This window comes from Sus scrofa, chromosome 10 (assembly GCF_054392235.1).
Source record: "Sus scrofa isolate SSC_HxYL_T2T_F1_AM1 chromosome 10, Sscrofa_HxYL_maternal_Yorkshire_Landrace_v2.0, whole genome shotgun sequence".
Lineage (NCBI taxonomy): Eukaryota > Metazoa > Chordata > Mammalia > Artiodactyla > Suidae > Sus > Sus scrofa.
In genome coordinates, this window is record NC_139392.1 from 23,442,300 (window position 1) to 23,468,544 (window position 26,245).

At 48.3% G+C, this 26,245-nt stretch overlaps 1 protein-coding gene across 10 annotated transcripts; it reads left to right on the forward strand.

Annotated features, from left to right (window-relative positions):
* Window positions 1-1,562: 1,562 nt before the first annotated feature.
* LHX9 (LIM homeobox 9) lies at window positions 1,563-25,287 on the forward strand. 10 transcript variants are annotated; one of them, XM_084980701.1, is made up of 8 exons: window positions 1,563-2,032; window positions 4,166-4,269; window positions 4,504-4,567; window positions 9,534-9,652; window positions 11,555-11,757; window positions 12,886-13,241; window positions 19,511-19,713; window positions 20,895-23,388. In XM_084980701.1, exons 3-8 carry the CDS (start codon window positions 4,540-4,542, stop codon window positions 21,150-21,152), a joined length of 1,167 nt encoding a protein of 388 aa, XP_084836827.1. In that variant the 5' UTR covers window positions 1,563-2,032; window positions 4,166-4,269; window positions 4,504-4,539; the 3' UTR covers window positions 21,153-23,388. The 10 variants fall into 10 exon arrangements, with proteins under 10 accessions (XP_084836827.1, XP_084836831.1, XP_084836828.1 ...); XM_084980705.1 differs by lacking the exon at window positions 20,895-23,388 and adding an exon at window positions 23,845-25,287 and having other exon boundaries at window positions 1,582-2,032; XM_084980702.1 differs by lacking the exon at window positions 1,563-2,032 and adding an exon at window positions 3,337-3,399.
* Window positions 25,288-26,245: the final 958 nt, after the last annotated feature.

The window sequence follows — 26,245 nt, forward strand, 5'->3', positions numbered from 1 at the left end:
CCCCCCGCTCCCCCAGGAAGCCTTCTCCTTGCCCTGGGAAGCTGGTCTGTGAAATGAGAAGCTGGTGTTACCCAGAGTTGACCTCAGCTTCCCGCCGCAGAATCCGAAAATTTCTCCAAAGTCTCAGGGATCTGCCTTAGCTTTTGCCTGTGGCCCTCCAATGAAGGTTTTTTTTTTTTTTTTTTTTTTTTTTTTTTTTTTTTTTTCCCATAAAGGTTTCTAAAAATCTTAAGCATCACAAAATTTCTGGTGCCTTCTCCCATATTCAATTCAAAACAAAAGCCCTTCTAAACTGTAGAAGTGACAAGGAGCCCATAAAGTTTCACATATGCCACGTGACTTCTGTTGTTCATTTCACATCAAATATTAAGTTCTTTGCCCCAACTGCTAGCAGTCTTGGTGCCCCAGCTGTACTGATGCTCTAACTGTGTTGCCCTGAGCAACAGGGCCCCCGGGCCCTGTGAGGTATCACGGAACTCCTTGGATGCAAAGAGCAGAGTCCAGAGACCCCTGTCGCCCTCCCCAGGAGCCAGCTGGAGAAAGGGATCAGCATTGTGACGGAGGAGGCAGCCAGTCTTTCCAGAAAGGTTTCTGGACTCCAGGGAGCCAATTTCCTTTCCATTCGTAGGCCAAGGAGCAGCCGGCCAGCTCCATGTTTCTTGAAGATTACCAAAGCCATTCTCTGGGTGGGTCCCAGAGGGAAAAGAGAAGGATATGGAGTCTCAAAAGACATCCTGCTGGATAAAGAAGAGCAAGAGGAAGACAAGTTCACTTTGAATCTCCCCACCTGCTTGTAAGGCAGTGTTCTGGGAAATCTCGGCCATGGACATCAAGTCACCGACGCCTCCCTCCTAGAGGCGGCTCTTGCCTCGTCCCTGGGCTCTTCCCGCAGTGGGGCACCGCCCCAAGACGGGAGGGCTGGGGTGCCCGTCCTCGGAGGACCCTTGTGTGGGACTTCCGTGACTCCTCCAGCAGAATTTCCAGCCTTCCCGGCAACCACAGCCCGGGACCTACTGCTGGGGCGGGGCCGGGGCGGGGCGGGAAGATCCGACTCTTTCGCGTTTACGGAGCCTGGGAGCCGAGGTCTGCAGTTCTCCGCCGCGGTTCTGGGGAGATGCTTGTGAACCACACGTCAGGGGTGGCAGCGGCGGGTGCTCCCACATTAAACACAATATGGCCACATAAATGGGCCTCGCCGCAAGAACTTCAAGCTATATTGTATTCGCACATTGTAAAGTAAAAAGTCAGGTTTCTTATTGGGTGTGTGTGTACAAACACATGTGGATGCCGAGAAATAGAGACTTCCAGTTTAAATAAACTCTGGAGCTACTTACTCCACCCTTAAGGTTTCTGGAGATTCCTGTCGCCTGCCGCAAGGCAGACATCCATCAAGGGAGATTGATTTCTTGATGGTTTCTAATGCGGAGAGTCCAGGAAGGTGCCTGTCTCGTGAGGCGGGGTGGAGGGTGGGGAGAGATGCCTGCCCGCGGGATTCTTCGCCTTGCCCTGGGCGGTCCTTTTGGCAGGTGGATTACATGCACACTCCCCTCTCTTCAAAAGCCACACCGACCTCATCGATTTGGTCCAGCAAAGAAGGGGAGGACTCCGCTCCCCACCCCCCCCGCCACAGTGGAACTTGGGGCTCCCACCCCGGTGTGCTTGGAACAGAATGGGGGACTCTGGAGAAGAGGGGAAGCTCCCTGGGCGCGGCGCGGGTCTTTGTTCCCCGCGGTGTGCGGTGTTCTAAGGCCACCGCAGCAGAACCTGTCCCACGCGCCTTGATCCACCGCCAGACACCAGAGGGGTCTCCAGACAAGGCTGGGGAAGGGCGCTCACGTCCCGAGAGAACCGCCATCAGCATGTCGCCGTCCCATGAACACCTTGAGGCTTCAGGGTACCCGCCTTCCTTTTCCTGTTCTCTACATTCACGCAAAGGCTTGAATCGTGGACGGGACATTTGCCCACCGTAGAGGATTTAAACTTGGGGGCTTTTTTCGCTGCCCCGCACTAATTAAAACTATCCTGCCCCCAGGTCAGTTGTGTAAGATCGCGCGTGCGCGTGTTTGTATGTGTGTGTGTGAGAGAGAGAGGCGGGTGGTATTGGCACCCTCTTGCGAGCCTCTGGAGAGCCTGATTTCTGAGAAAATTCGTGGAAGAACTCGCAACTATCTCTTGCTGGGGGTGGGTTGTTCCTGAAGCGCGCTGCCCACCCAGGCCTGGAGCCCTGCGCTGGCTCATCCTCACCCCCAGAAACGATTTCCAGGTTGGGCTCGAGACACAAAACCTCCAGCCTCGCGCTCCCCTCCTCTTCCGGAGACAGTGGGTGTCAAGGAGTATAAACTTGAAATCATGGGAATCTGGAGAGATTGGGAGACTCCTGGCGACCGCATTTTCCCATCGAAATTTGTATTCTAAATTGTGAGCTTCGTGTGTGCTTCAGTGCGCGTGCTCCTCTGTGTGTGTGTGTATGTGTGTGTGTGTGTATGTTGCTTGCATGTGTGCGTGTGTGTAGAATGAATTTTTTTAAAAATCAAATACCTGAAAGGGTTGGTGACCCAAAAGAGGCTAAAACCAGCTGCTTTGGACAGGGATGAGTGGGAATGCCTGAACATTTTCGGGTGGGTGTCGCAGCCCATTCGATGGCCTCCCTGGCGGGCAGAGGAACAACCTGGGAGACTTGCCCTCTCCCTGGCTGGGAGCAAGAACCTGGATAGGAGGGTTCTTGAGGACAGAAAGAGCTAAAGAGGATGGGATGGGAAAAGGGAGAGCTGGAGGTGAGGGATATTTAGCAGGCAAACTAGTAGGACTAGTTGGCTGGTGGGACTGGCTGCTGAAGCCAAGGGTCCGGGTAGAAAGAGGGGCTCTACCCTGGGTGCTCCGAGCTACATTTCAGTATTTGGGAGGGAAAAGAGACAGCCAGAGGGCTTTGATTCGCGGGTCCTGCTGGATCCCTTGCCAGCCCTGACAGTATGGCACAGCTTGCGGGGCGGGCAAAGAGGCAGGTCCACCCCTGCACAGCCCCAAGTGCCCCCATCCCGGACAGTGGTCTCCAGCCACTCGCGGGCGCTCCAGAACCCCTAGACTCCTGCGGGCTCGGCGGATGCCTCTCGGAAGGGCCGCTGCGGGGGGCGGGAGGGGGGCAGGTAGGGAGGGCAGTAGCATCACGCAGACCCGCGTCCCGAAGCGGCCAATCTTGAGGCTCACACCCCTTCCCTATCCGCGCAGGGGTCTCCCAGGAGTCCCCTTCCCCCATCTCTGACTGCGAGAGGCGCACTGGGTGGGGGAGTGGGTAAATAATTGGCCAGAGGCCAGGCTTCTCGGTTCTCGCTCAGCTTCCCAGCGATCTGAAGGCGCCCAGGGTTGCTGGGGCGACGCAGCCCCTCGGGAAGCTGAGACCAGGTAACCTGGCCTGCACCGGATCCCGGGTATAGGAGTCTGTGTCCCTGCCAAAGCTCGTCTCCTAGCGTTTGAGTTGTTTTTTTTCTAGGATGGATCACAATCCCCGCCTCCGAGCCGGAGCCGGGCTGCAGAGTTACCTGGGGCCCGCGCGGTGACCCGGCGAACTCCGCCCTCCAGCGCAGGACGCAACCCAAAGTGCCGGGTTGCTGGCGCCTAGCCGGAGAGTGAGGATAGGGAAGGGAGAACAGGGAGGGGATGATGTGGCGGGTGAGCAATCAATGGCTTAGCCCAGCTCCCCGCAGGAGCTACCGCCTGTTCACCGTCTATGCAGGCACCAGCTGGCAGCAGCATCTTTGAGGTACCAGCACTGGGAAGGCCAAGGCTGGTCGGGGGCCGGGAGCCCAGGGCGCGCCGCGGGACTCCAGCCCTCCCACTGAGCCCAAGGCTCAAGATGCTCTCGGCTTTATGAGGTTCCCTTACGGCCGAGTCCTCCATTAACACCTCCCCTGATTACTGAGAGGCTGGAAGGGCTGAACGCAGCTTCCAGAGCTCCTCTCCCGGCGCTGGTCCGCTTCTGTGCCCTCTGCCCACCCCTTCCTCCTCCCCCTCCCGATCTGGAAGCATAAACAGAAAATAGGAGTCAGGTGGAGGGAGCTGTGTGTTAGAGGTGGGGGATTCGGGTCAATTCCGACAGAGAGAGAGAGAGAAAGAGAGAAAGAGAGAGAGAGAAAAGAGATTCATCCACCGGTTTATTTGTTTATTTGAGGACCACTTGTCCAGATCTGGGACTGGCTCACACCTCTGGCCGCCGCCCCCGCCCCCATCTCTTGCTGAGGACCGGGTTCCTGGGGGAAACGTCTGGACCTCAAGGTAAGATCCCAGTGGGGTTGTCTGGTCGAAGCAGTCTTCCATCCTCTGTGTGCGCCCGACTGCCAGGCGCCCGGCAGGGTTTCTGGCACCTACTGGAGGCTGCCCCGCTTCCCTCAAGGCTGTTCTGTATCCGAGGCGGGAGGAGCGGTGGGGACGCGTCCCCCAGGCGGTGGGAGGCGCTCGGGGCCCCGGGCTGCACCTCTGAGCTGATGCGCTGATTTCTCTGCGGTGCAGCCACCACCACGGACGTGATCAGCTCCTGCTCTCAGAATGCTGAACGGCACCACTTTGGAGGCAGGTGAGTTTCAAGCCAGGCTCCCTCTTTTCCCCTTTTTCTTAGGCCGGTGTATATATATATTGTGTGTGTGTGTGTTTGTGTGTGCACACGCGTGTTCACGCCTTCCCTGGGTGGGAGGAAGAGGGGTTTGTATTCATCTTAGAAATTAAACCGCCGCTTTGTAGGCTCTAAAATACATGGTCTCCTTCCGAGTCTCCTGCTGGATTCCTGCAACCCACGTTTCCTTCCTCTTGCCTTTCTCTCTTGAAGGTCTGAGTTTCTCAGGGTGAAGGCACTGGGGCTGGAGGTCATGGTGCCTCTGCGCCACGAGTTGTCTGGGATGCGCTCTGGGTCCTTCGCCGAGCTGCTGGGAGCGTCTCCCCCTGGAAAGGATGGGGTGGGGGACCAGGAAGACGCTGTGTCTCACCCATGTGGGTCTTAACTGGAAACTGGCTTCATCCCCATTTTGTTGTTGTTGTTGTTGTTGTTGTTGTTGAATCCGGAACCCGTGCAGCCATTTCTGCGGGTGATCTCCGCGGACGCGGGGCGGGACGTTTCCCTTTATTCCTGTTCGGGCTGCGGGCTGGCCGCGCGCAAATCTCAGGTAAAAAGGGCTTCAGATTTCAGAAGCGCGTTCTTCGAGGCAGGGCGGCCGTCCCTTGGAGAAGAACCCAGGGCGCTGCAGGAAGCGGTTTGAAGGGAGCACGCAGCGGGCGGGAGGCTTCGCGGGGCTCGTGGGCACAGCTCGCACCCAAGGGCAGGGTCCCGTGTGCCCTGCAAACCAGCTCCCACCAAATGTGCGCAGCGTGGCCGGTGGCGGATCTCCCTCTCCCAGCATTAGAGCTCCCGCGCCCGGACGCCGCTCAGCCTACTCCCTTCTGGGGTCTGGAGGGAGGCTCTCCTATTAGGGCCGAATCAGAGATGCGCCCTTTCGGCGACGCCAGTCTGGACCCGCCACCCTCCGTGTTGGGCAAACGTTCACACACAGTTTCCCACACAATTTCCCTGCGCCCACGGATGGAGAAATTTCGGAGCGCCTCGGGTCGGTCCTCTCCCTCCCGCTCCAGGCAGACCCCGAGGCATCCAGGGCTGGGTGCGGGGTTCCAGTCCCAGGAGGGCCCTGACTCCTCCAGGCCCAGGGGTGCTTAAGACAGTACCGAAAGCCGGGTACTGCTTCAAGAGCTGCACCTCCAGACCAAGGAGGCTCCTCAACCAGTTTAATAGGATCGGGAGGAAAGGTGACCTCTGCCCTTTTAAGGGAAACCCAAACCCCAGTACAGGATCTTGGCTTCCAAAAGTCAGATCTAAAGAGATCTTGGGTCGCTTATCCTCTCAGCCCAGCATCCTCTCGACCCTAAAGGGTCCGCTGCCCCCTTGGTAAAGCTGTGCATCCCCTTTAATCCCCTTTCCTCCCCTCTGGGGATTCGGAGCCCTGGACAAGGCTGCCACCCTCATGGAGACTCAGGGACCCTCTATCCCAGCTCCTTGGCCCCCAGGGTCCAGCCTCTCCCTTCCCTCAAAGTGGCTGCAGTAACTGGCTGCGTAGCTGGCAGAGCATAAAGAAGAGTGGCTGAAGTGCTCAGTTGTGAGGGAGGGCAGCCCCTGACCAGGGTTCTGCCCGCTGCTCCAAATAGTGCTTTAAACTCTGGTGCCACAGGCGGTGAGATCCGTGCACCTGTCCCATTGAGAGATGGAATGGCTGAGCCCGGGAACCAAAGGAACGAAAGAAGGCAGAGCCACAAAGTGTCTCCTTAAAGCGTCCTCAGAGGGTGATAGGTGGGGAGGGGCACTCTTAGGGAATCTTCTCCAAGTAGCAAGTCAACAAGAATAGGACATTCCGTCCCAGGTCATATACCCAGTTCTTAGGGGATACCCCCACCACCTTGGGCTCCCTTTTTCAGGAACTGTGAGAAGAGGCTGGGCTGGACCAGCCAGAATGTTTGATTTCTGCCTAACTGACGAGGACCTCCCAAACTCCAGCAGCCCCCTGCCCCACTCCCAGCTGTCTGCAAATTTCCTTCACTGGCTAAGAAGGAAGAATCCTAGCAGTTGACTTCTTTATGGACAGTAGCAAATCCCACCCGCTACAGGAACTTATAACCAGACTTTTATAAGAAAAAGCAGGGATAGCTCAGCTCCAACCGGAAGCTGATTGCAGGAGGTTCTCTGCCCTGCCTGTTCCTGGTTCACAACGAACAAATCTGTGTGCAGCAAATGAATGAAGGAAGGAAGGATTGGAGTGCTCAGGGGATTTCTCTGCCTGGCTTCCCTGGAGACTCTTCACAAATTTCCGGCTTTTCCTGGAGGTGTTTTTTAAACTCTCACTTAATCAAGTCTCCAAAGTTTCCTCCCGTGCAAAGAGGCAGTGGTCTTCTTGGGTTCTTTGTTCTTTTTTGCTTGAGCAGAACCAAATTCAACAACAGCCAAACCCCGATTCCAAACCTCCACCTGAGAGGCGGGGAGGTAGCCCAGAAAGTAGACAAAGCAGCCCCCTGCATTGAGGTCCCATTTTTACATTTTCCTCGGAGCATCCTTGGGTAAATTGACTGATGTTCTTCTCAAGATCCCTCCTCTTTCCTCTCCTCCTCCTTGTCCCCGTCGGGTCACCCTCTCTTGGGAAGGCCGTCTGCCCCTTTGTGAGAGGACCTGCCGTCTCTGAAAGAACTGCTGCCCCAGCCCCTGCGTCTGTGCACGTGGGTTTGAAAAGCTCATTGATTTCCATCCAAAGGGGCTAATTACATTACTTACAGTAAATAGCAGCCCTGCTGTCCAGTAGGGCTGCCAAAGTGAGGGGGGAGGTCTCCAGCTTAGTTCACTTGATTGGCTTCATTTTTGTGTGAAATTGTGTTTTATGAGCTGTATTCTGGCACCCGGAGGACCGGAACAGCATCCAGTCTGCAAGGAACATTATTTTTGACCCTGAGAAAATGGGGGTGGGGGGGAGCAAGGGAGTCTTGGATTTCATGGCAGAGGTGATTCCAGCAAAGAGGTGATGCTTTGGGACAGGAAGTCAGGCTCGGCACCATTCTTTTCTTCCTTTCTTTTTACTCCCTCTCTCATTTCCTTCCTCCCTTCCTCCCCCCTTATCCCCTTATGTTTTCCCCTTCCCTCCTTCCTTCCTCCCTCCTTCTATGCCTCCCTCCTGGTCTCCCTCCATATTTCTAGATTTGGCCACCCTTCCAAGTTGGGCTCCTCCTGGAGGGAAGTCTGCCATCAGGGGACTTCTCGAGGTGTCCCGGACGTGTCCCTGGGAAAACCCGACGACGGGGTGCGGTGGGACACAGGCAGGCCAGGGGGAGGACCGCGCACAGCGCAGCCGCGGGCTTCCTCCTCTCTCCTGCTTAGAGCTGGGTCGGCTCCTGCCACCGCTCCCCGCTTCGAGCCCCTAGGGGGCTTCTGGCGGTTTGAATGAATCGACAATATCAGAGTATTGTGGACACTTTTTAATAGGGCCGAGGAGGGGCCGCCGCTCCCGGGAACAGAGACAGAACAATCCCGCCTCTTGTGAGGCGCAGGGCTGCCATTCTGCTTGTCAGCTCTCACCTTCCCCTCCTCCACGTCCTCCTTAATGCGCGGTGCGTCCAGATTTACAAGTCCCCGGTCCTGCCTGGGCATTGGGCGCGGGGCGGTGGGGGGGGGCGTGCGCCCAGTCCCGGGGTGGCGGCTTGAGCTCGAGGGCGTCCCGAGTTGCTGCCCACGTTGGCAAATTTTCTACGGGACCCTGGGATCACCTCCGGTTTCCCTTCAAACCTGAACTGGGTAAGAAAATACATCCCCCCATGGTCACTGTTCAATTGCATACCCAGGTCGCCAAGCCCACGCCTTGTTACCCATGCTAATTTTTCAAAGCAAATCTGTGTGTTAAAAGTAAACTCTAGAAACATGGGCTTTTCTAGGTCCTGCTCCCTTTGGGGGTTGCCTCAGCCCTAGTGGCTTTGGGAAGCCTTGGGCGATGAAGCGACTGCCTTTAAGAAGTGTGTCGAGGAAGCGGGGTGGGAAGAAGAGGAGTATCTGTCCAAGAGTTACTTATTTGGGGTCCCCTAAGTAAGCTGGAGGCCACAAGATCCACAAGGAGGAAACCTAAAGTTTGGAACTGCCGTTCTGCCTGACTTAAGCCAGGATCTGATCTTGAACTTGGACCAAACAGGCCGACTCTGCCTCCTGAGCCAGGGCCTGGACAATAAGGGCTCCTTTTCCCCTTGAAAACGTGATTGCTGGGAACTCCTGGAAGCCTGTGTGTGTGTGTGTGTGTGTGTGTGTGTGTGTGTGTGTGTGTGTGGTGGGGGAAGTAAATGCCCCCCTCCTCCTGCCTCCCCCCTCCCCCCCCCAATGTTTGTCCCCGCTTGCCCATCACCAGGGGGTTGAGAGGAGTATGACAGGTCTTTGTTGTCTGAATAAAAATCCGTGGCAGCTCCGGGGAGAGAACTCCTCCTACTAAATTATCAAAAATGGGCTGGCTTTAGTCTCTTAACAAATTGGACACAGCTCCGGCAGGAGCAGTCCCCAACCCAACCTACAGGCACTGGGAACTTGCAAGCAGCCAGGGACCGCTGAAAATAACACTTCTTTTTCTTTCTTTGTGTTCAAAACTATTTTCTTTCTTCACCAGATTTTGTTGTCCTCCCCCCTCTGCAGTTGTTTCCCATTAGTAACTCGATCTCTCAGCGCAGTAAGAGTCGCCTTCTTCGCCTCCTTTCCCCTCCGCTCGTGTTTGTTTGTTTTCTGCACATCTCCTTCAGGAAGCCGCTGGGGCTTTCTCCCTTCTTCTTTTCTCTTTTCCGAGCAGACCCGTTTCCACTCCGTCTGCCTCTTTCTTCTTCCCTCTTCGCCCTCTGTCCCCGAGCGTCTGTCTCCGCAACTCCCCCCCATCGCGCAGCCTCTGCGGTCCCTTCTCCTTCCCTCGGATGTGCTGAGAACCCCGGGCGTGTGTATATGGAAATAGTGGGGTGCCGAGCAGAAGACAACTCGTGTCCTTTCCGCCCCCCAGCCATGCTCTTCCACGGGATCTCCGGAGGCCACATCCAAGGCATCATGGAGGAGATGGAGCGCAGATCCAAGACCGAGGCCCGCCTGGCCAAAGGCGCCCAACTCAACGGCCGCGATGCGGTAAGGAAGGGCCGGCGGCGGCGGTAGCCCAGCGCCCGTGAGCGAGCGGGGAAGCCGAGCCCTGCCTCCCCCGCGGGCCGAGTGAGGATGGCGGCTCGTAGGGGCGTCCGCTCCAGATGGCCGGGTGGGTTATCTCTGGTCCGCTTGTTGGTGGGGTAAGAAAGGGCCCCTTTCTGAAAGATGGGAATTGTCCACACTACTAAGACCCCGAGTTCCGCTGTCCTCTGCAGAAGCCGGTCCGGGGAAGGCAGGGAGAGCCGGGCGCGAGAGGATGGGACGTCCTTTTCTGCAGAGCTCAGACTCCCATGTCCGGCCCGCTGGACTCCCGGGCGCCTCCCCGCCAGGATCGGCCGCCGAGGGCGAGCTGGTGCGGGCAATGGGCTGCCGGCTCGCGGCCGCGCATCCGGGCCGAGCCGAAGGCCGGGGGCTCTATTCCCTGGGGCTGGTGACGGGACCTTTGGAGCGAAGTAGAACACGACTGGGCTGCCTCCTGTTCTCCGGACGTTCGGAACTCGGAACCTCCAAACCCCGCGATTTTCGGGGTCCCTGGCCGCCCGGCTCGGGCCCCTCTATTGAGACAGGACTGCGCTCAGCTCCCCGGCCGGGCGGGTGTCCTGTGCAGGGGAACCTAAGAGAAAATCCGGAGGAGCGGGACACCTAGCCCAAGCGCGAGAACGTGCTAACCCTTAAACGCAGGAATCGACTGCTTCTGTCGATTACATACAAAAGATAAAGTCAGGCAGGCTTAATAAAGAAACCCAATGATTTATCTATGTGCTTGCCTGTCCCACTTAACCAGCGTGGAGGGGAAAAGCTACAAAAGTCTCCGGAAATGATTTCAGCCAAACAGAACTGTGTGGATCCTAAGACATCACAGTGGAACTATAGTTCAGACTAAGCCGATAGACTGCCCAAGGCGGGCAGCCGTGTTTTGGGTCCGCCAAGTAGCCAAGTTAGATGGATGTTTTTATATTTGCAAAAGAAATTCAGTGCAGCGCTTTGGTCTAAGTAAAGGGCAAAACTTTACTTTTCCAGGCCCGGAGAGTTTCATGGGGGAAGTGCAGTCCATTTCTGCTGGTCCTGAGGGGTATGCCCAGTGGTTAATGTCTCCCCTCACCCCTTTTCTGGCTATCCTGTTTTTAAAACAAAAAGCAATATTCCAAACTCAAATTCACGATGAGGCTGCTCTTGTTAAAGTAAAGTGTCCCTGTTCTCGCGGGTCCTGGGGACTCAGGCGGGAAGGCTAATTTGGGCGTTAAACAGATTTTCAGAACAAAGATCTCCTGAGTATGTTGGTGCCAGGGAAGGGTGGACTGTGCAGAAGGGACCAGATAATAGACCCTCCCCAGAACGGAACTGGACACCCTTACTAGGAAAAGAACCAAAAGCCCTGAAAATCAGAGAAGAGCAAGATCTGCCACCTATACCCGGATCGAAACAATGCAGACCACATTATGAGCACAAGTATAAAAACCTCTCCCTTTTCATTTCAACACTGCTCACAGGAATTTAGAGAAATCTTGTTCAGATCGCCTTTCCATTCTCCAAAAACAATTTCCCTTGTTTAATTTCGTGCGCGTTAAAAGCCACAATTTTTAGCTTTTATTTATTCGAGTTCTGAAACATCCACCAAACTGGAGTCTGTGCCCTTTTGAAAAAGGCTCGAGTGGCAGAGTTGTCTTTAGGTTAAATCCCCGGAGGGCGCGAACGCCGGGTTCAGGCAGACGCCGCTGCAGAAAAGGTGCAGCGGGGGAAACGGCAGACGTTTTTCCGACGTTTGTCTTTGCGCAGAGGCCCGTGATCTTGCCGCGCTCGCGGACGCCGCGGGAGGGTTGGCGCTGCGCGGGGGACCCGCGTGGGACGGCCGGGCGCCATCCTGACCGCCCGCGCGCTTCTTTGCAGGGCATGCCCCCGCTGAGCCCAGAGAAGCCCGCTCTGTGCGCCGGCTGCGGGGGCAAGATCGCCGACAGGTACTACCTGCTGGCCGTGGACAAACAGTGGCACCTGAGGTGCCTGAAGTGCTGTGAATGTAAGCTGGCCCTCGAGTCCGAGCTCACCTGCTTCGCCAAGGACGGTAGCATTTACTGCAAGGAGGATTACTACAGGTATTCCATTCCTATCCCCGATGCCCCTGCACACCTGGTGGAGCCACCTGGCCGAGCCCCAGTGTCCCCTCCTTGTCCCCGGTCTTTTGTCCCCTATGGGTATGGTTACCAGTCCTCAGGACTGGGAAGTCCACGGCCTGCAAGCTCTGCCTCCCCAGAGGCGCGTGAGGATGGGCGGGAGGGGGACAGCCAGGACTATCTGGAGCACGGCCAGTGACTATCTCGCTCCGGTGACTCTTGGCAGCTCCGCTGAGGGAGTTGGGCAAAGCCCGGGAGGTAAATGAACCTATCCCTGTCCACCAAGACTGAAGCGGTTTTTTCCTCCGTTTACTACGAATTGGGCAAGGCCCTTGCCTTGGAACTGGTGGCCGGGGCAGGGCGAAGGTGGCGGGCAATCACATAAATGGCCGTGAAAAGGAATAATTGCTGTTGCCGACACCCAGGCCAGTCAGTTCTGAGATGCCTTTACTGCTGGTTGGAAGCAGCGCCAGACTCTCCAGACGCCAGAGAGTAAACTCGGCGGCACCTCATTGATCGATTCTTCCCAGTTCTGCTTCTGGATTGGGAACGGGGAGCTCCGTTGTTCAAGTGACCGGGCTCCCTTCTAGGCCTAAGCCAGAAAAGTGGTTAAAAAAAGAATTAGCTGTCTTCTGCAAAATTATCCTTCCCGCCCCCCCAAGGCTGTGTCTGTCTGAATGCGTTCCTACACACTCACGCTCCCATAAGTAAGAACGCTACCCTTCCTTTGTCTGTTTCGTAATCTAGGAAATGTTTTCATTCGGCGTCACAACTTAATATTCTTAACCTGGTGTTATGAGTTAGCCGGTGGAGGTTTTTGTTTTGGGTGTTGTTCTTGTTTCTGCTTTTTAAAATTTTCATGTTACAGAGAAGGCAACTGAAGAGTAGTTACCGGATTCTTCTGATTTAATGTAAGGGTTCTTTGTCGTGTTCATCAGAGTAGGTCAATAAGAAAAAAAAAATTATGTCCAAGTGGGCGCGGGTCCTCTGCTCCTAGACCCCTCTCAGGTCTCAGTCTCTGGCCACTGCTGACCAAGCCACAGGTGTTGCTGTGAGAGATGGCCTTGCCTTTGCCTCCACCAGCGCCCTGACGCCACTGTTTCCTTCCAGAAGGTTCTCTGTGCAGAGATGTGCCCGCTGCCACCTTGGCATCTCTGCCTCCGAGATGGTCATGCGCGCCCGAGACTCTGTCTACCACCTGAGCTGTTTCACCTGCTCCACCTGCAACAAGACCCTGACCACGGGCGACCATTTTGGCATGAAGGACAGCCTGGTGTACTGTCGCGCCCACTTCGAGACCCTTTTGCAAGGAGAGTATCCTCCGCAGCTGAGCTACACGGAGCTGGCGGCCAAGAGCGGCGGCTTGGCCCTGCCTTACTTCAATGGCACAGGAACGGTGCAGAAGGGGCGGCCCCGGAAGCGGAAGAGCCCCGCGCTGGGAGTGGACATCGTCAATTACAACTCAGGTGGGGCCCACCCCCTCCCCACCGCCCCAGCGTCCTGGCCTCCCTCTGCCCCAGGAGAATCCCGCCCAGCTCCTTCCCATCCAAGACCTGGTTGCAAGAGGCTGCTTTCCTTAGCAGCCTCCCTTTGGCTCAGAAAGAACGGATAGAGGGGAAAAGGGAGAGGAGAATGGGAGAGGGGGAGATGGGAGGAGGGGAGAGAAGAGGAGGAGGAGAGAAAAAGAGAGAGAGAGAGAGACCTTTATTTAGTTTGTGGCAAAAAAACACATTCATAACTGTGGGGCTGCAGTGACTTTCCCTGAACAGGCAGAGCCAAATCCTTGCTGCCCATTAGTTAATGAGCCCATTAGTTTCTGGCTCCCAGTTGGAGCAAAACAGCCCCAGGGCAATTCCTGTGTGGAAGCCAAATTATAGATCCTGGAGAAGGTTTTCCTAAATTCTGAGGAAAGAAAGAAAGAAAAGGAAAGGAAAGGAAAGGGAAGGAAAGGAAGAAAGAAAGAAAGAAAGAAAGAAAGAAAGAAAGAAAGAAAGAAAGAAAGAAAGAAATCTTCAGAGCCCAATCCCAGTCTGTCTAGAAGGGGCAGAAGCTGTGGTCAGCAGCCCAGAGTTAATCAGGGAAACAGTTGGCAAGAGTGTTGAAAAACCAAATCCCTGATCTTGGTGAAAAGCAGCTGGAGGGGTGGGAGGTACTCTCCACAGCTGAGTTGGCTTGCCCCTTCCGTGGGTCAGGGGACTCGTCCAGCTAGCTCATTCCTCCCATGAGATAAACCATCCAGACACCCAGACCTCCCAGAAGACTGAACAGATCTCCAGGTCAGGCCCCCTGAGGCGGCTTAGTGGGGTCCCAGGCTGCTCTTCTGTCCTGCACCAGCCTTCTCTCTTAATTAAAAACAAAATGCAGGCAACAGGCCGAGAGCAGCTCTCTTCCTTGCTTTGGGGAATCAATGTGTCTATCATTTATCAATCTATCTCACTCATCAATTTCCCAATGCTGGTAGCCCACCCTCCCCCAATTCCCCCCCTCCCCCGCCACCCCGTGAGGATGGTGACAGGCTCTGAGGACCACAGTCTGACTCCAAGCAGGATGGAAGTTCTTGTGAGTCCCAGCTGCTGGAAAAGAGGTTCCAGAAAGCCCCAGGCTAACTATTGGTTTAGCCACTCTGACTTCGTGTACCCTGGCACAGCACCTGCCGGCTAGAAGTCAAAGCAGGCAGGAGACTCAGATGAGGGGAGCCCTTTCTATCAGAAAGGACCTTGAGGATCTCATGGTGGCAACCCTGCCCTGTTACCATGAGCACCCAGATAACCAGCCAAAGGGTGAGAACATGGGCCTTGCCTGTGTTTCTCTTCCCCTGAGCCTGGGGTGTGCCAGAGCTGCTGTCACCCAGTGGTAAAGGAACACTGTTCCATCAGATAAGTGACATGTCCAAGGTCACACAGCCAGTGCCAGCAAGCCTGAATTCAGAGTCCTGCTGGGAGTCCACAGTTTTCAGGGGCGCCCCGCAGGCTGCACAGGCTCTGCCCAGCCCTCCCCTCTGCTCCCTCCTGAGTTCTCTGGCCGGTTTCACAGAAGAAGCGCAGCTGGTGTTGTCCCAAGGAGAGTGGGGACCCAGCGTGGCTGCACTTGTCCAAGGGGGTTCATGCCGGGGTCACCAGACGGAGGAGGAGGGCTGGCGGACTGGCTGCAGACCCTACCCGGATGATTCGTGTCACCACGGCGGGCTCACCCCCCGGTTTTGCCAACCTCCCGCCGGGGGTCTCGGCCTCGCCCTCGCCTCTGCTGAGCCGCAGCGGGGATTCTGGGTCGCGGCCACGATGCCCAGCGCGGTGCCCAGTGCGCTTACTCGGGCTCCTTTGATGCGTGTTCCCCGGGGCAGGCCGGGCAGGGCACTAATTGTTCTTTATTAATAGAAGATGACATTGGAATCTGCAGCCACTCACCAAGCTCCTAAAGCCCTAATTAGAGAGAGAGAGAGAGAGAGAGAGAGAGAGAGAGAGAGAGAGAGGAACTAACCAGTTGAGTCCTGTGGAGAGAGGGAAGCGCTCAGCCAGAGAAGGTCCAGAAGCTAGGAGAGATTTCTACCCAAAGGCGGCCAGCCTAGTTTTTCGCTTGTTTGTTTAACCTAATTAGCTAAATTTGATTTTTGCCTTGGATCTTATTTTATATTAGAAAGATCTGAAGAGCTTTAAGGAACTAAGGAGTACCAATTTATTTCTTAAAAAGAATGAACATCTCCTTCCACTTAGGTCTGTGGTTTGCAAACGAATGCTGCTACAAGGTTATTGAGAAAATTAATGCTCTTGTTCATTAAGGAGGGAAAAGTTGCTGAGGCCTCCCTGAGCTTCTTAAGGTCCACTCATCCTTTCTGGACTTTTCCCAGAGATACCATCAAATAGTGTAATAGTTCTTTAAGATCAGGGGAAAATAATCTAGAGAAATTGGGATAAAGGTGCCTGACCAGAAATCAATCTGCTGCTAAAACCAAACCAAACCAAACCAAAACAAAAACAAGTTTCTGAATTTAATGCCAACTTGTTGTTAGAAAACTAGCTGATGAAATGCTTCAGCGAATTAAAAACATATTAGAGGGCAGAAAATAAAACAGATCCACAGCATTAGCTCATTATTTCAGCTTTTGGAGCCATCTCTGCTTAACTATAAACTGGTCTCAGAAAAGAGTACCATTGATACAAAATAAATATGATTTATACGTTGATGTATTTTCAAAAACATGTAAACAAAATATGTCTATGAGTCAGACTTCCAGAGATGTGAAGCTTGCAAAGATCAGAAAGTGCTTGACATAAGGCAAGGGCCTTTGAAGGAGAATATCCCTAATTTAGTTTATATCTCTTTGTGTAGATATCAGGCAGATAGTTTAGAAAGAGACGTGGAAAGTTTATTTGGGATGCTGGATTGAAACAAAGCCCTACAGGGTGGGAAGAAGACTTGGTCTAGGACAGGCAGCTCTAGTGCAGATAATTTAGCATGGATTGAGAGGCTACATTTTTGCCATTTCTCAAAATATCCCTCCTTAGGGTCTTTCTTTGCTTCCAAATCTAAAAAACAAACAAACAAACAAAACAAACAAACAACCCCAAAAAACCGCCAAACCAAAAAAAAAAAAAAAAAAAAAAAAAAAACTCCTGGTAGTTGTTAAATTAGCCTGGCACTGACCCCTAGTGGCCTCTCCAGGATCAGCTCATCGAAGGTTACACACCTTCAGAATAGAAACTCACTTCAGGACAGGTGACCATTTCATGCGTGCCCAGGGTAAAGTATTTAGATCTTCTCATTAACTTTATAATGCCAGGTGAGGACTTATAGGCGTGGGGTTAAGACAGTTTTAAAAGAGTTTATCCTTTCATCTCATCATTTGGAGAACAAAATCCCTATACCTTTAGAAATAGTCCCTGGGGAAACACAATAGCTTGCAAGTTTATATGATGCATTTGTAGTTAAACTTAAGTAATTGAGGGTAATACAATGAGTTACTCTATGGACGACAAGGATTGCGCTTTTAAGTTACCAAATAATCTCACTGATTGTAAATATGTGTTTATTCATATCCATTTAATAAAGGGCTAACCATCCTTTTGCACACTCAATTATAGTCTGTGTGGACACAAAGCCCATAACTGTGCTGAATAGACTAAAATTCTCTGCTGAGTCTTTAATCAGCAATAATGGATGTAGAATGCATATGCAGAGAAGTAATCAAACCTCTCTACAATGATTTTTTTCATAAGTCTCATTTTGAAGACTAATAAGTATAGAGGTAGGTTAGGAATCATACTCATTTCTAAGAAATCATACCTTGAGGGGGATGGCATAAGGGGGTTACCTAAGTACCAAGTTAAGTCTTCTTCCTCAAGTGTAATATTCAATTTCATGTACCGTTCAAGACGAGTTACATATTGCTCACCTGTGATAGGATGGAAATCTTATTTGAAGAAGCCTCCAAGGACCAAGGTGTGCCTCTTTTGACTGTTTTGGTGTGGCTACATTTATAACCTGGTGGTGAAATATAGCTCAGTTTACTGGAGATAAGCATAGTTTTATAGGAGGTCCTATGAGGCGGTTTCATCCATTCGGGGCTACGAAAGCGCAATTCTGTAGAATATTTGAACTTGACATTCTCTCCACGGGGATGGAGTAGGATAAAATGTAAAGTGTATTCGCTCATCTCTGGGCCCATGTTCCCCTTTCTGGCGGGGTTCAGTGCGTCTATGTTCAGCAAGTGGATGTATAGGTCTAACCTGCGTTCCATTTGATTTGATTTTGCGTTAATAGTCACTCACGATTTTATGGATGAACAGAGATTCAAAATCTTGATCAAATGCTCGCTGAGCTCCTGGCTCTGGGCTTGACTTAGGGGACCCAGTGGTGACTATGAGAGTCTTTCTCTAAGGAACCCACCTACTCTTTTGCCAAAATGTGCCCTCCTTAAGGATTTGATGGAAATATGGACAAAGGAGACATTAGTTCATGACTCGTCTTGTTACAATAGGGAGAATTTCTTGTTGAGTGGATTTTGTGATGCAGCTGACCTCTTGTTGATGACTATAGAATTAGGGTTTTATGTATATATACTGATGTACTGAAAGTGTTTTTTAAGAAGTGATTCTAACCAGAGCATAGCAGGCAAATAATCTTTTATCAAGCAGAATGGAAGACCAGATGTCAAGAGATGTCGCACCTTCTTCAAGATTCAGGTTTCTTCCCCTTCCCTCCCAGGAACATGAGCAGAGCCATTTGGTTTTAGACATTCTATTCTAATGCACGAAAATGCACAATGATCCGTCTGAACGTACATCCGCTAAACATTGGAAGGAAGGTTTCGAGGAAAAATTGTCATGCCCTTTAAGGTGCAAAGTTGGCCGAATCGGTAAATATTTAGCAAAGTGTTCTCATTTTGTAATCATATTTCTTAGGCAGACCTACTAGGTTATTAGAAATGACCTTTGAGATATCTTTTGACTTGTGTTAGTATAATGACCTTTTATAATTTTTGAAGCCATAACCTTTATACAAAATGACTGCAGTCAAAGAAAAGTTGTAGGTATTTGTTTTGTGGGTTTTATCTTAAGGCACATGCTTTGGGTAAGCTGGTAGGGAGGGCATTCAGGTAAAAATTCAAAATACTGAGGGAGATAATGCAGAAACAATGTCTTTCAGTGTTATTCATTCACTTTGTTATCTGCACCCACTAAGGGGTTAGCTAAAATGAAGTGATAACATTTAATAAAGGACGGCTTTGTCTAACCTGAAAAAAAGGGGGGGGCTCTTTACAGCCTTGGGGAAGTGACTTTCAGGCTGGTTTTGAAGCCTGTGTTATTTTGCCCTCAGTGCTGAGGGGGCTGGGCCAGGGGAGTGAAAATGACATCTTCCACCTGCCCCACCAGCCAGGGGCAAAGTTCACACCCTCACACACATCCAGAGCAGAAGGGGCCAAGGTCAAACCCGGACATCAGTGTCTCTGACCTGTGAGCTCTGGGTTGCACTTTAGGCACAAATCCAGGAAAGAGAAGTTTGGCAAAGTTTTCTCTTTCCGAAAGATTTACTAAGATAACTCCAAGGGAAAACTCTTCCCACCCCGGTTAGCTCTATGTTAGCTGACCATAGCTAAAACCCCTCTAAAAAATACCCTTCTGGTTACGTAAGACCCCTGCCAGTTTTTATTTTGTAACTTCTCCCTCTTCTCCAGCCACTTTTAAACTTTTTTTTTTTTCTCTAATGGAAAAGATTCTAGGATTAGGAGAAAAGGCTATAGATTGGAACTTAGAGTCTTCCTTTATGGGGAAGGGCTGTCTCCAAAATTTTTGGTTTGAGAGAGCTGAAGTTCCTTGTTTGTACACCCTTCGTGACAAAGAGCAATATCCCCAGAGAGTACATCTCATTTCCCAGATACAGACAAAACGTGGTCTCTGAAAACAGAGTGTATTAGAAAAGGGGTTTTTCTCCTTTTCACTCTTGGAGAAGATTTCTTTCACTCCCACACTTACAGGTTTTCTAGCAACCATCGAGCCAAAGAGGGGATTTATCTAATGCTTCTCTACTCTGTAAACTTTGGTTGCGTCCACACTAACGGACTAGTTTGGCGGACTTTGGCAATTAACCTCTTTCTTTTGTCTGGATCGCGCTCCTAATTGGGGCGACAGCCTTTTCCACTGTTGCTGTTGGGTCATGACACGATCGCGCCACCTGCCATCTTTTCAGCTAATGCAGGACTTGCCACTGAGCCCTTGTTTGTCCACTGTGACTGCCACAGGTTGTAACGAGAATGAGGCCGACCACCTGGACCGGGATCAGCAGCCATACCCCCCCTCGCAGAAGACCAAGCGCATGCGCACTTCCTTCAAGCACCACCAGCTCCGGACCATGAAATCCTACTTCGCCATCAACCACAACCCGGACGCCAAGGACCTCAAGCAGCTTGCTCAGAAAACAGGCCTGACCAAAAGAGTTTTGCAGGTAAGAAACCTCCATCGTTGGCTGTGCCTTTCCCTTGCGGTAAAAAGAGTTCTCTTCCCTGTGTGGAGTGATAACAGGTATTTCCTGAACTGCTTCTATTCTATTAGTTTATCTTAGTTGCTTCCCTGGAGAGTGTACTGAGCCCTTGTAGGGGCTTGGGTGAGAGTACCCAAGGAGAGACCCAGAGCCTTTGAAAACGCAGCCGCATTCTCCCTACAGATGGAGAGACGGGTCCACCAAAGCCAGCTCAGCTGGCTTCACAGCTCTGCAATTGCGGGTGATGTTATCTGCAGGAGCTGTGGCTTTGGGGACGTTCGTTCACCCTAGGTTCAGTGCACAGACTGGGTGGTGGCGGGGACCTGCTGGTGTTGTCTCACACTCTCTGCAGCCTCACTACATGTAATGAGCTTCCAAGTTCAAGTCTCCCCATTTTGTCAGCTCCTGAAAAGCCACAAATATGGTTAGTGTCTCGACAACCAGCTGGAGCGAATAGTTTCCCATTTTAACAATCCATATTTACACAACTACATACTGAGAGTGAGATCTGCTGTCCAGTTGCTTTCCTAAACTCATCATGGAAAAAACATATAACTGATGACACGATAGGGGGTTGCTGTGGGTCCCCTGTGATCCTCGTACACTTCTCAGTGACAAATACCAGGCATTTTTAATGCCACCCAATTTCCGGTTGCTTGGAGTCTGTGGCCTGGAGGTTTTTCCTTGGCAGGGATTCCTTGCCCTGTGTCAGACTCAAGAGTAGCCTGAAATGTGTTTCAAGGATGTTCATTTCATGCGAGTGATTCTTACTTTGTGAACCATTCCACGAGCTTGCCCTTCCTCATTCTCAAGACAACAGTTGAGGAACCAGCCTGTCTTTCCCCAACTCTTTATCCCTGTGCCTTCTTTTTTTCCCCATAGTATCTCCACTTAAGCATCTGCTGCCCCAGGGGGCACTTGTTAATGAAGGGGGGGCACACCTGCTGTGGAGAGGATATTTCTAGTCGTCCCGGAATCACTCAGTTTTAAACGAAAGCCAAAAAAAAAAAAAGCCACTTTCTCCCAAGAAAAACAATTATATATATTAAAAAAATCCAAAAAAAGAAAAAAAAAAAAAAAAAGGAAAGAGAAAAGAAGTATAAAACTAAACATCGGTAAAGAAATCCATTGGGATTGGTTTGCAGGTTTGGTTCCAAAACGCACGAGCCAAATTCAGAAGGAACCTTTTGCGGCAGGAGAATGGGGGTGTTGATAAAGCTGATGGCACGTCGCTTCCGGCCCCGCCCTCAGCAGACAGCGGCGCTCTCAGTCCACTCGGCACTGCGACCACTTTAACAGACCTGACCAATCCCACTGTCACTGTAGTGACAGCCGTGACCTCTCACATGGACAGCCACGAATCCGGAAGCCCCTCACAAACTACCTTAACGAACCTTTTCTAACATTGTTTTTTTTTTTTAATGCTTCCTCTTCTTTTTATTATTATTCTAATTATTATTTTATTATCTCCAAGACTATTTTTTTTTTTTTCTAACCCGCAAGCTATTTGGGAAATAGAAACAACAGCTCGGTGTGTAGCTTCTGCAGCCACTTGGCAAATGAGTTTATTATAGTACTGTCTCCTTTACAAAGTGTATTTTTTTTTTTTTTTTGTCCACAAAGTGTATTTGAATTTTTCAGAAAAAATTAATTAGATCTTTCAGTCGGTAAGGGGAGTTTTGGAATCATTCTAATAAGTGCCTCTTAAAATTGTATGTTACTTATTTCCAGAATCTCAAAGAAAAAAAAAAAAAAGAGTGGTATTATGATGGGTAAATAATCATATTCCCAGTTAAATCATGAGGTTGTTAAAGAATCAGATATTTAATTAAAATTATTATTTTAATATTGCAATTGTATGTGTATTTACAGAATTTTGAAAAGTTCACATTGTTTTTTTAAATTTTAAAACCAAAAAAATATTTTGATGATTCCTTTTTCTTACAAATGAGGAATATGATTTAACAAAAACATTACAGCAAATCTAAATATTAAAGATTAATTAGGTGGAAAATGTATTTGAGGAATTTGACTTTTTTCTCTTAGGGATGTATATCCCAACAAAACTTTTTGTTATTAGTTATTTGCTTTTCAACATTTGAAAAAATACTTAAATCTCCTGCGTACCCAGCAAAATTCCAAACAGAATTTGAAATTCTATACTTTCAACCTTCTCAAGCTAAAAATGATAATTATAAAACCATTCTTTCTAAATTATTTTTTCCCAGGGAAAATGGAAATAAGCAAAATATGATTTTTTAAGAAGTGAAAAAAAATCAGTACTATTTAATCAATAGCTCTTAATTGGCTTCAGCTGTACCACCATATTGTCTCTGGCATTCTATCTGAATGATGTTTTAAAAAACCAACTTAGCAGACTAATACTAACAATAAGAATCCTTTGGTTTTGTTTTGTTTCATTTTACTTTGGCACAGCCTAATGTCTTTGTCAGAAAAAAAAAATACAAAAAACCCTTTTCTGACTTTAGAGATGTGAAGTTCTTCGTTTTAAAGTAGATTAAACTCAGAAGCCTCGTGGATGCTGATCTGAATATATTTCCTCGTTTACAGTAGCATTTTTTTTTCTTTTAATTTAAGCTAAAAATCTTAATGGTCTGGGCAGTGGTGAATGTTCATCTCTATGCTTCTGTTGTAGTTAAATACCAATTAGATTGTGGATTTCCTGAAAACAAAATAAAATAAAAAAGAAGTCAAGATCTATGTCTTGCTTTAGTGGATTGTGAAGAATAACTTTGCACATATTCTCCACTTTTCGGGCCCCTTAAATCTCCTCCGGCGGTCGAAGTGGCTATTTAATAGATTTTAAAGGTGTCCTTCTGGCTGTATAAATGTGTGGTTACATATTGACAGTTCACTGCCCACATTAAAGTGCATTATTGTAACTTTTGCTCAGGGTCTTTAGAAAATTAGCACAGAAAGTAGCTTATTTTTTAAAAAAAAAGATGATGGAAGATAAGTAAACACTGTAACAGAAGAAAGGTGTGATTGCCATTATATATTTAGCAAGTGTGGTTATCATCTTATATGGAGCTTAAATCTTGACTTTTCATATTTCTATTACATTTTGGGCATTTACCACTAACCAGACCAAACAACCTTGGTAAGGCTGAGATCTTATTAATACACTTTTACAGGTAAAATATTGATGCTTATAAATTTTGTTCTTTGACAGAACAATATATGGTACTATAGATCTACTTTATTAAGTAGACTAATTATAACTCAGTTCTCCTATGTGCCTTATGATATAACTCGGAAGTAAGTTTGTGAAAAATCAGGATATATGTGTTGTTTGTTAAATTAACTGTTTTAAGCCCTTTTGACACCTCACTAGTTTTGTACTGTTTTACCTCTTATTTCTGAAACTCTTTTTATGGTGTATCCTGTTAGAGGGGACAAACATGTCATAGAAAGCAGTTGTGCACTCTTTCCAATATAGTTGATAAATTCAATAATCTTATATATTGAGCTTCGTGTTTCTAGTACAGTAAGTGGTCTAGCAAAATTGTCCATGTTTCTTTGTTTATTGATAAATGCATTGTATAGAAACTATTTCCCCTAAATATTTATGGACCAAACAATTGTGATATATCCTATTAAATTTGTGTGAATAAACCATTTTGAATCTAAGGAGTTTTATTTCCCATCAGTTTTATTAAAGGTTTAACTGTACTAGGGTGTTTCCAATATCTATTTGGAAACGCTATTATAATGATAGTACAAACATTTTTAAATCTGCAAACATACAAATAGCTTTTAGATTCCCAAACTTCTGCTTCATTTTAAATTACCATTGCATATGCAATGGACTTCAACTTAGAATTACCTTTAAAGATATTTTCCTACAATAAACAAGTAATGCCCCACTGATTTGAATCAGCCCAATTTTCAGAATTAAAAAAAGACAATTAGCAGATAAAGTAATTTTGCATGAAAAGAAAGCTTAAATATGATTAAGTTTAATGTTAGGTCTATTGAGCACAAATGGATATTTGTAAGTCTAAATAGAAATTGCAGACCCCTAAAGGCCAAGTTGCTCTGTAGTTAATAAATTGTCACTATGATTTTTTTCAGGGAGAACAAATCTTGGGGCATTACAGCCAAACATCCCGACGTTTGAAAATTCCCTAAAGTATTAAAAGAAGGGGAAAAGTTTGATCGGAAATCCACTGCAGTGAAGACAAAGACAATATTAGGTTATGATAATCATACATTAAAAAATCTATTGAGCCAAAAAAAAAAAAAAAAGAAAGAGAGAGAGACAGAGAGAGAGAAAGAGAGAGAGAGAGAGAGAGAGAAAGAGACAGAGTTAAATGTCATTTACTGAATGTTAACAAAACTTCTGTTCTTTATGGTGTCTAACACAAATGGAGGATTAAAATTATGTGATTTTAAACAAAATCAGATAAACTTGTGTATAAACCAGAGCAACCAGGCAGTAATATGCCCATCCCATATTTGAAGAAAATTATTATCGAAAAAGAAAATCCCACACATTTGCCAAGCACAATAATTGTAAAATAAAGTCCAAAAACATTCATTTCACCTGCTTGCTAATGTGTATGAGTATTATCTGTTAATGGCATTTTTTTTCAAATGTAAATTCAAAGAAAAGCTATCACTCATTTAAGAATCTAGGGATCCAAGCCCAGTAATTTTAGTATTATTGTTTATTACTTCCTTTTAAAACAGAAATCTCTGCATGCACCTTTACATCTGTTGCTTCTAGTGTACATCTCTGTATGATGACTTATCTTTGCTGTTTCTTGTATGGTAAATAGCTTTCATTAATAAACATTTTGTTTGCTGGAAACATAGTTAACTTTATGTTAAACATACACTGTTGAAATTAATTTGGAACACTGTCTGCAGAGGCAGCACGGTACCTTTCCAACTTGTTATACTTAGGAAAAAAATCTGAATGATATAATGAGGTTAAATTCTGGTAATCTAGGATAAAAGTATTTACTTGGTTTTTAACTTTTCTTGACTTTTGATTGTCTGTGTTAAATTGACACATGGACTAACATTTTTTGAAAAACAAAGAAACCCCAAATTACAATAAAAAGAAACCTCAGTTAACTGTCATGTAAAATTTCAGCAGCTTTTTAGATGATTAGGGTAAAATTTATAAATGCTCTATATGTTTACATGTTGGCTATGCAATGAGCAAATTTATTGAAAGTATACAAATATATTCTGAACTATGATGAGATCTAATCTTTGCATAGTTCAAATTACATACGATATTACAAATACAAGAGCAAGTGGAAAGAAACACAAATATTTAGGAATGAGGTTTTTTAATTGTTAAAGGGAATATTTGAGGACAGAATTTTTTACCTATTCGTTTTTAGCTGTATATCCAAAGCATATGTTAAACGAATTAACATAGAACTTTCCAGAAATTTTTTCATTATGATGAAATTTTTATTATATACAAATGAACCCTATGTAAATGGTGATGTAACTTTTATGAAAGATAGACATTAAATATTTCACTTACGTGTACTCTCAGAATTTTGAATGTTTTCTTAAATCTTTTCACTTCCTGAATAGTAAAAAAAGGAAAAAAACATTTAAAACAGAGAGAGCAACTTACAAATAATAAAAAAAAAGCAATGCACCATGACAAATAGACTCTTTTGAGTGATGATGAAACATGTTGGTTTTGGCAGGAACTTGAATGTTTATGCCTCACTGAAACCTCATCCATGGCTATAGTAACTTAAATAGATTTTCCAATACCTTTCTAGACAGTTTATTCCAACCCTTGTCCTGCAGCTTTGCCTTCTTTCCTCGCTGCTGTCACCTATGGCAGTTTCGTTTAGCAATATTTTGGAACCTCGCCTGGTTTTACAGACCTTTACATTTTTGTCTGGTATGTGAAATGCGGGAAGAGCCCACAGAGGGGGAGAACACAACCGAAATGAGACTTCTGAAAAAAATAACACAGATTTGAAACAGGCACATTTTTGAAAGAGTGAAAGGAAGGAGCACTAACGAGGGGAGTGGGAAGAGGGAAACAGCACGTGCTGCCGAATCGGAAGGCTGGTGGTGTTTCCTGTGGTGGACTCGGAGCCAGTGAAAATGTACACTTAGGGTTTGACGCCAAAGAGAAGGACATGGACTTCTGAGTTGGGAGCAGGGCACTAGATTTTCATAGCTTCTACTTCCCAGGGGCCTACGGTAGTAGTCTAACTTCTTGCAAATTAATCTTGGGCAAAAAAACCCCCCCAAAACAAAAAACAAAACTCACTCAGCGCCAGCCTCTGGAGGCTTTGGTGAGTTGCCATCTTAAGGCTGACTTACAGTGTGGGTAGATTTTTTTTTTTTTGATACCTCGAATAAGGACAAAACTCCATAGTAAAGGACCAAAAGCAAACAAATTTTTTTTTTTTTTTGGCTATTTCTTTGGGCCGCTCCCACGGCATATGGAGGTTCCCAGGCTAGGGGTCTAATCGGAGCTGTAGCC

Excerpts from the sequence above, each read along its gene's own strand:
- LHX9 (XM_005667985.4), top strand. The coding sequence starts at position 9,479 with ATGGAAATAGTGGGGTGCCGAGCAGAAGACAACTCGTGTCCTTTCCGC. Across the intron at positions 11,758-12,885 it reads TGCAAGGAGGATTACTACAG|AAGGTTCTCTGTGCAGAGAT; the intron begins GTATTCCATTCC and ends GTTTCCTTCCAG. Across the intron at positions 19,714-20,894 it reads TGACCAAAAGAGTTTTGCAG|GTTTGGTTCCAAAACGCACG; the intron begins GTAAGAAACCTC and ends ATTGGTTTGCAG.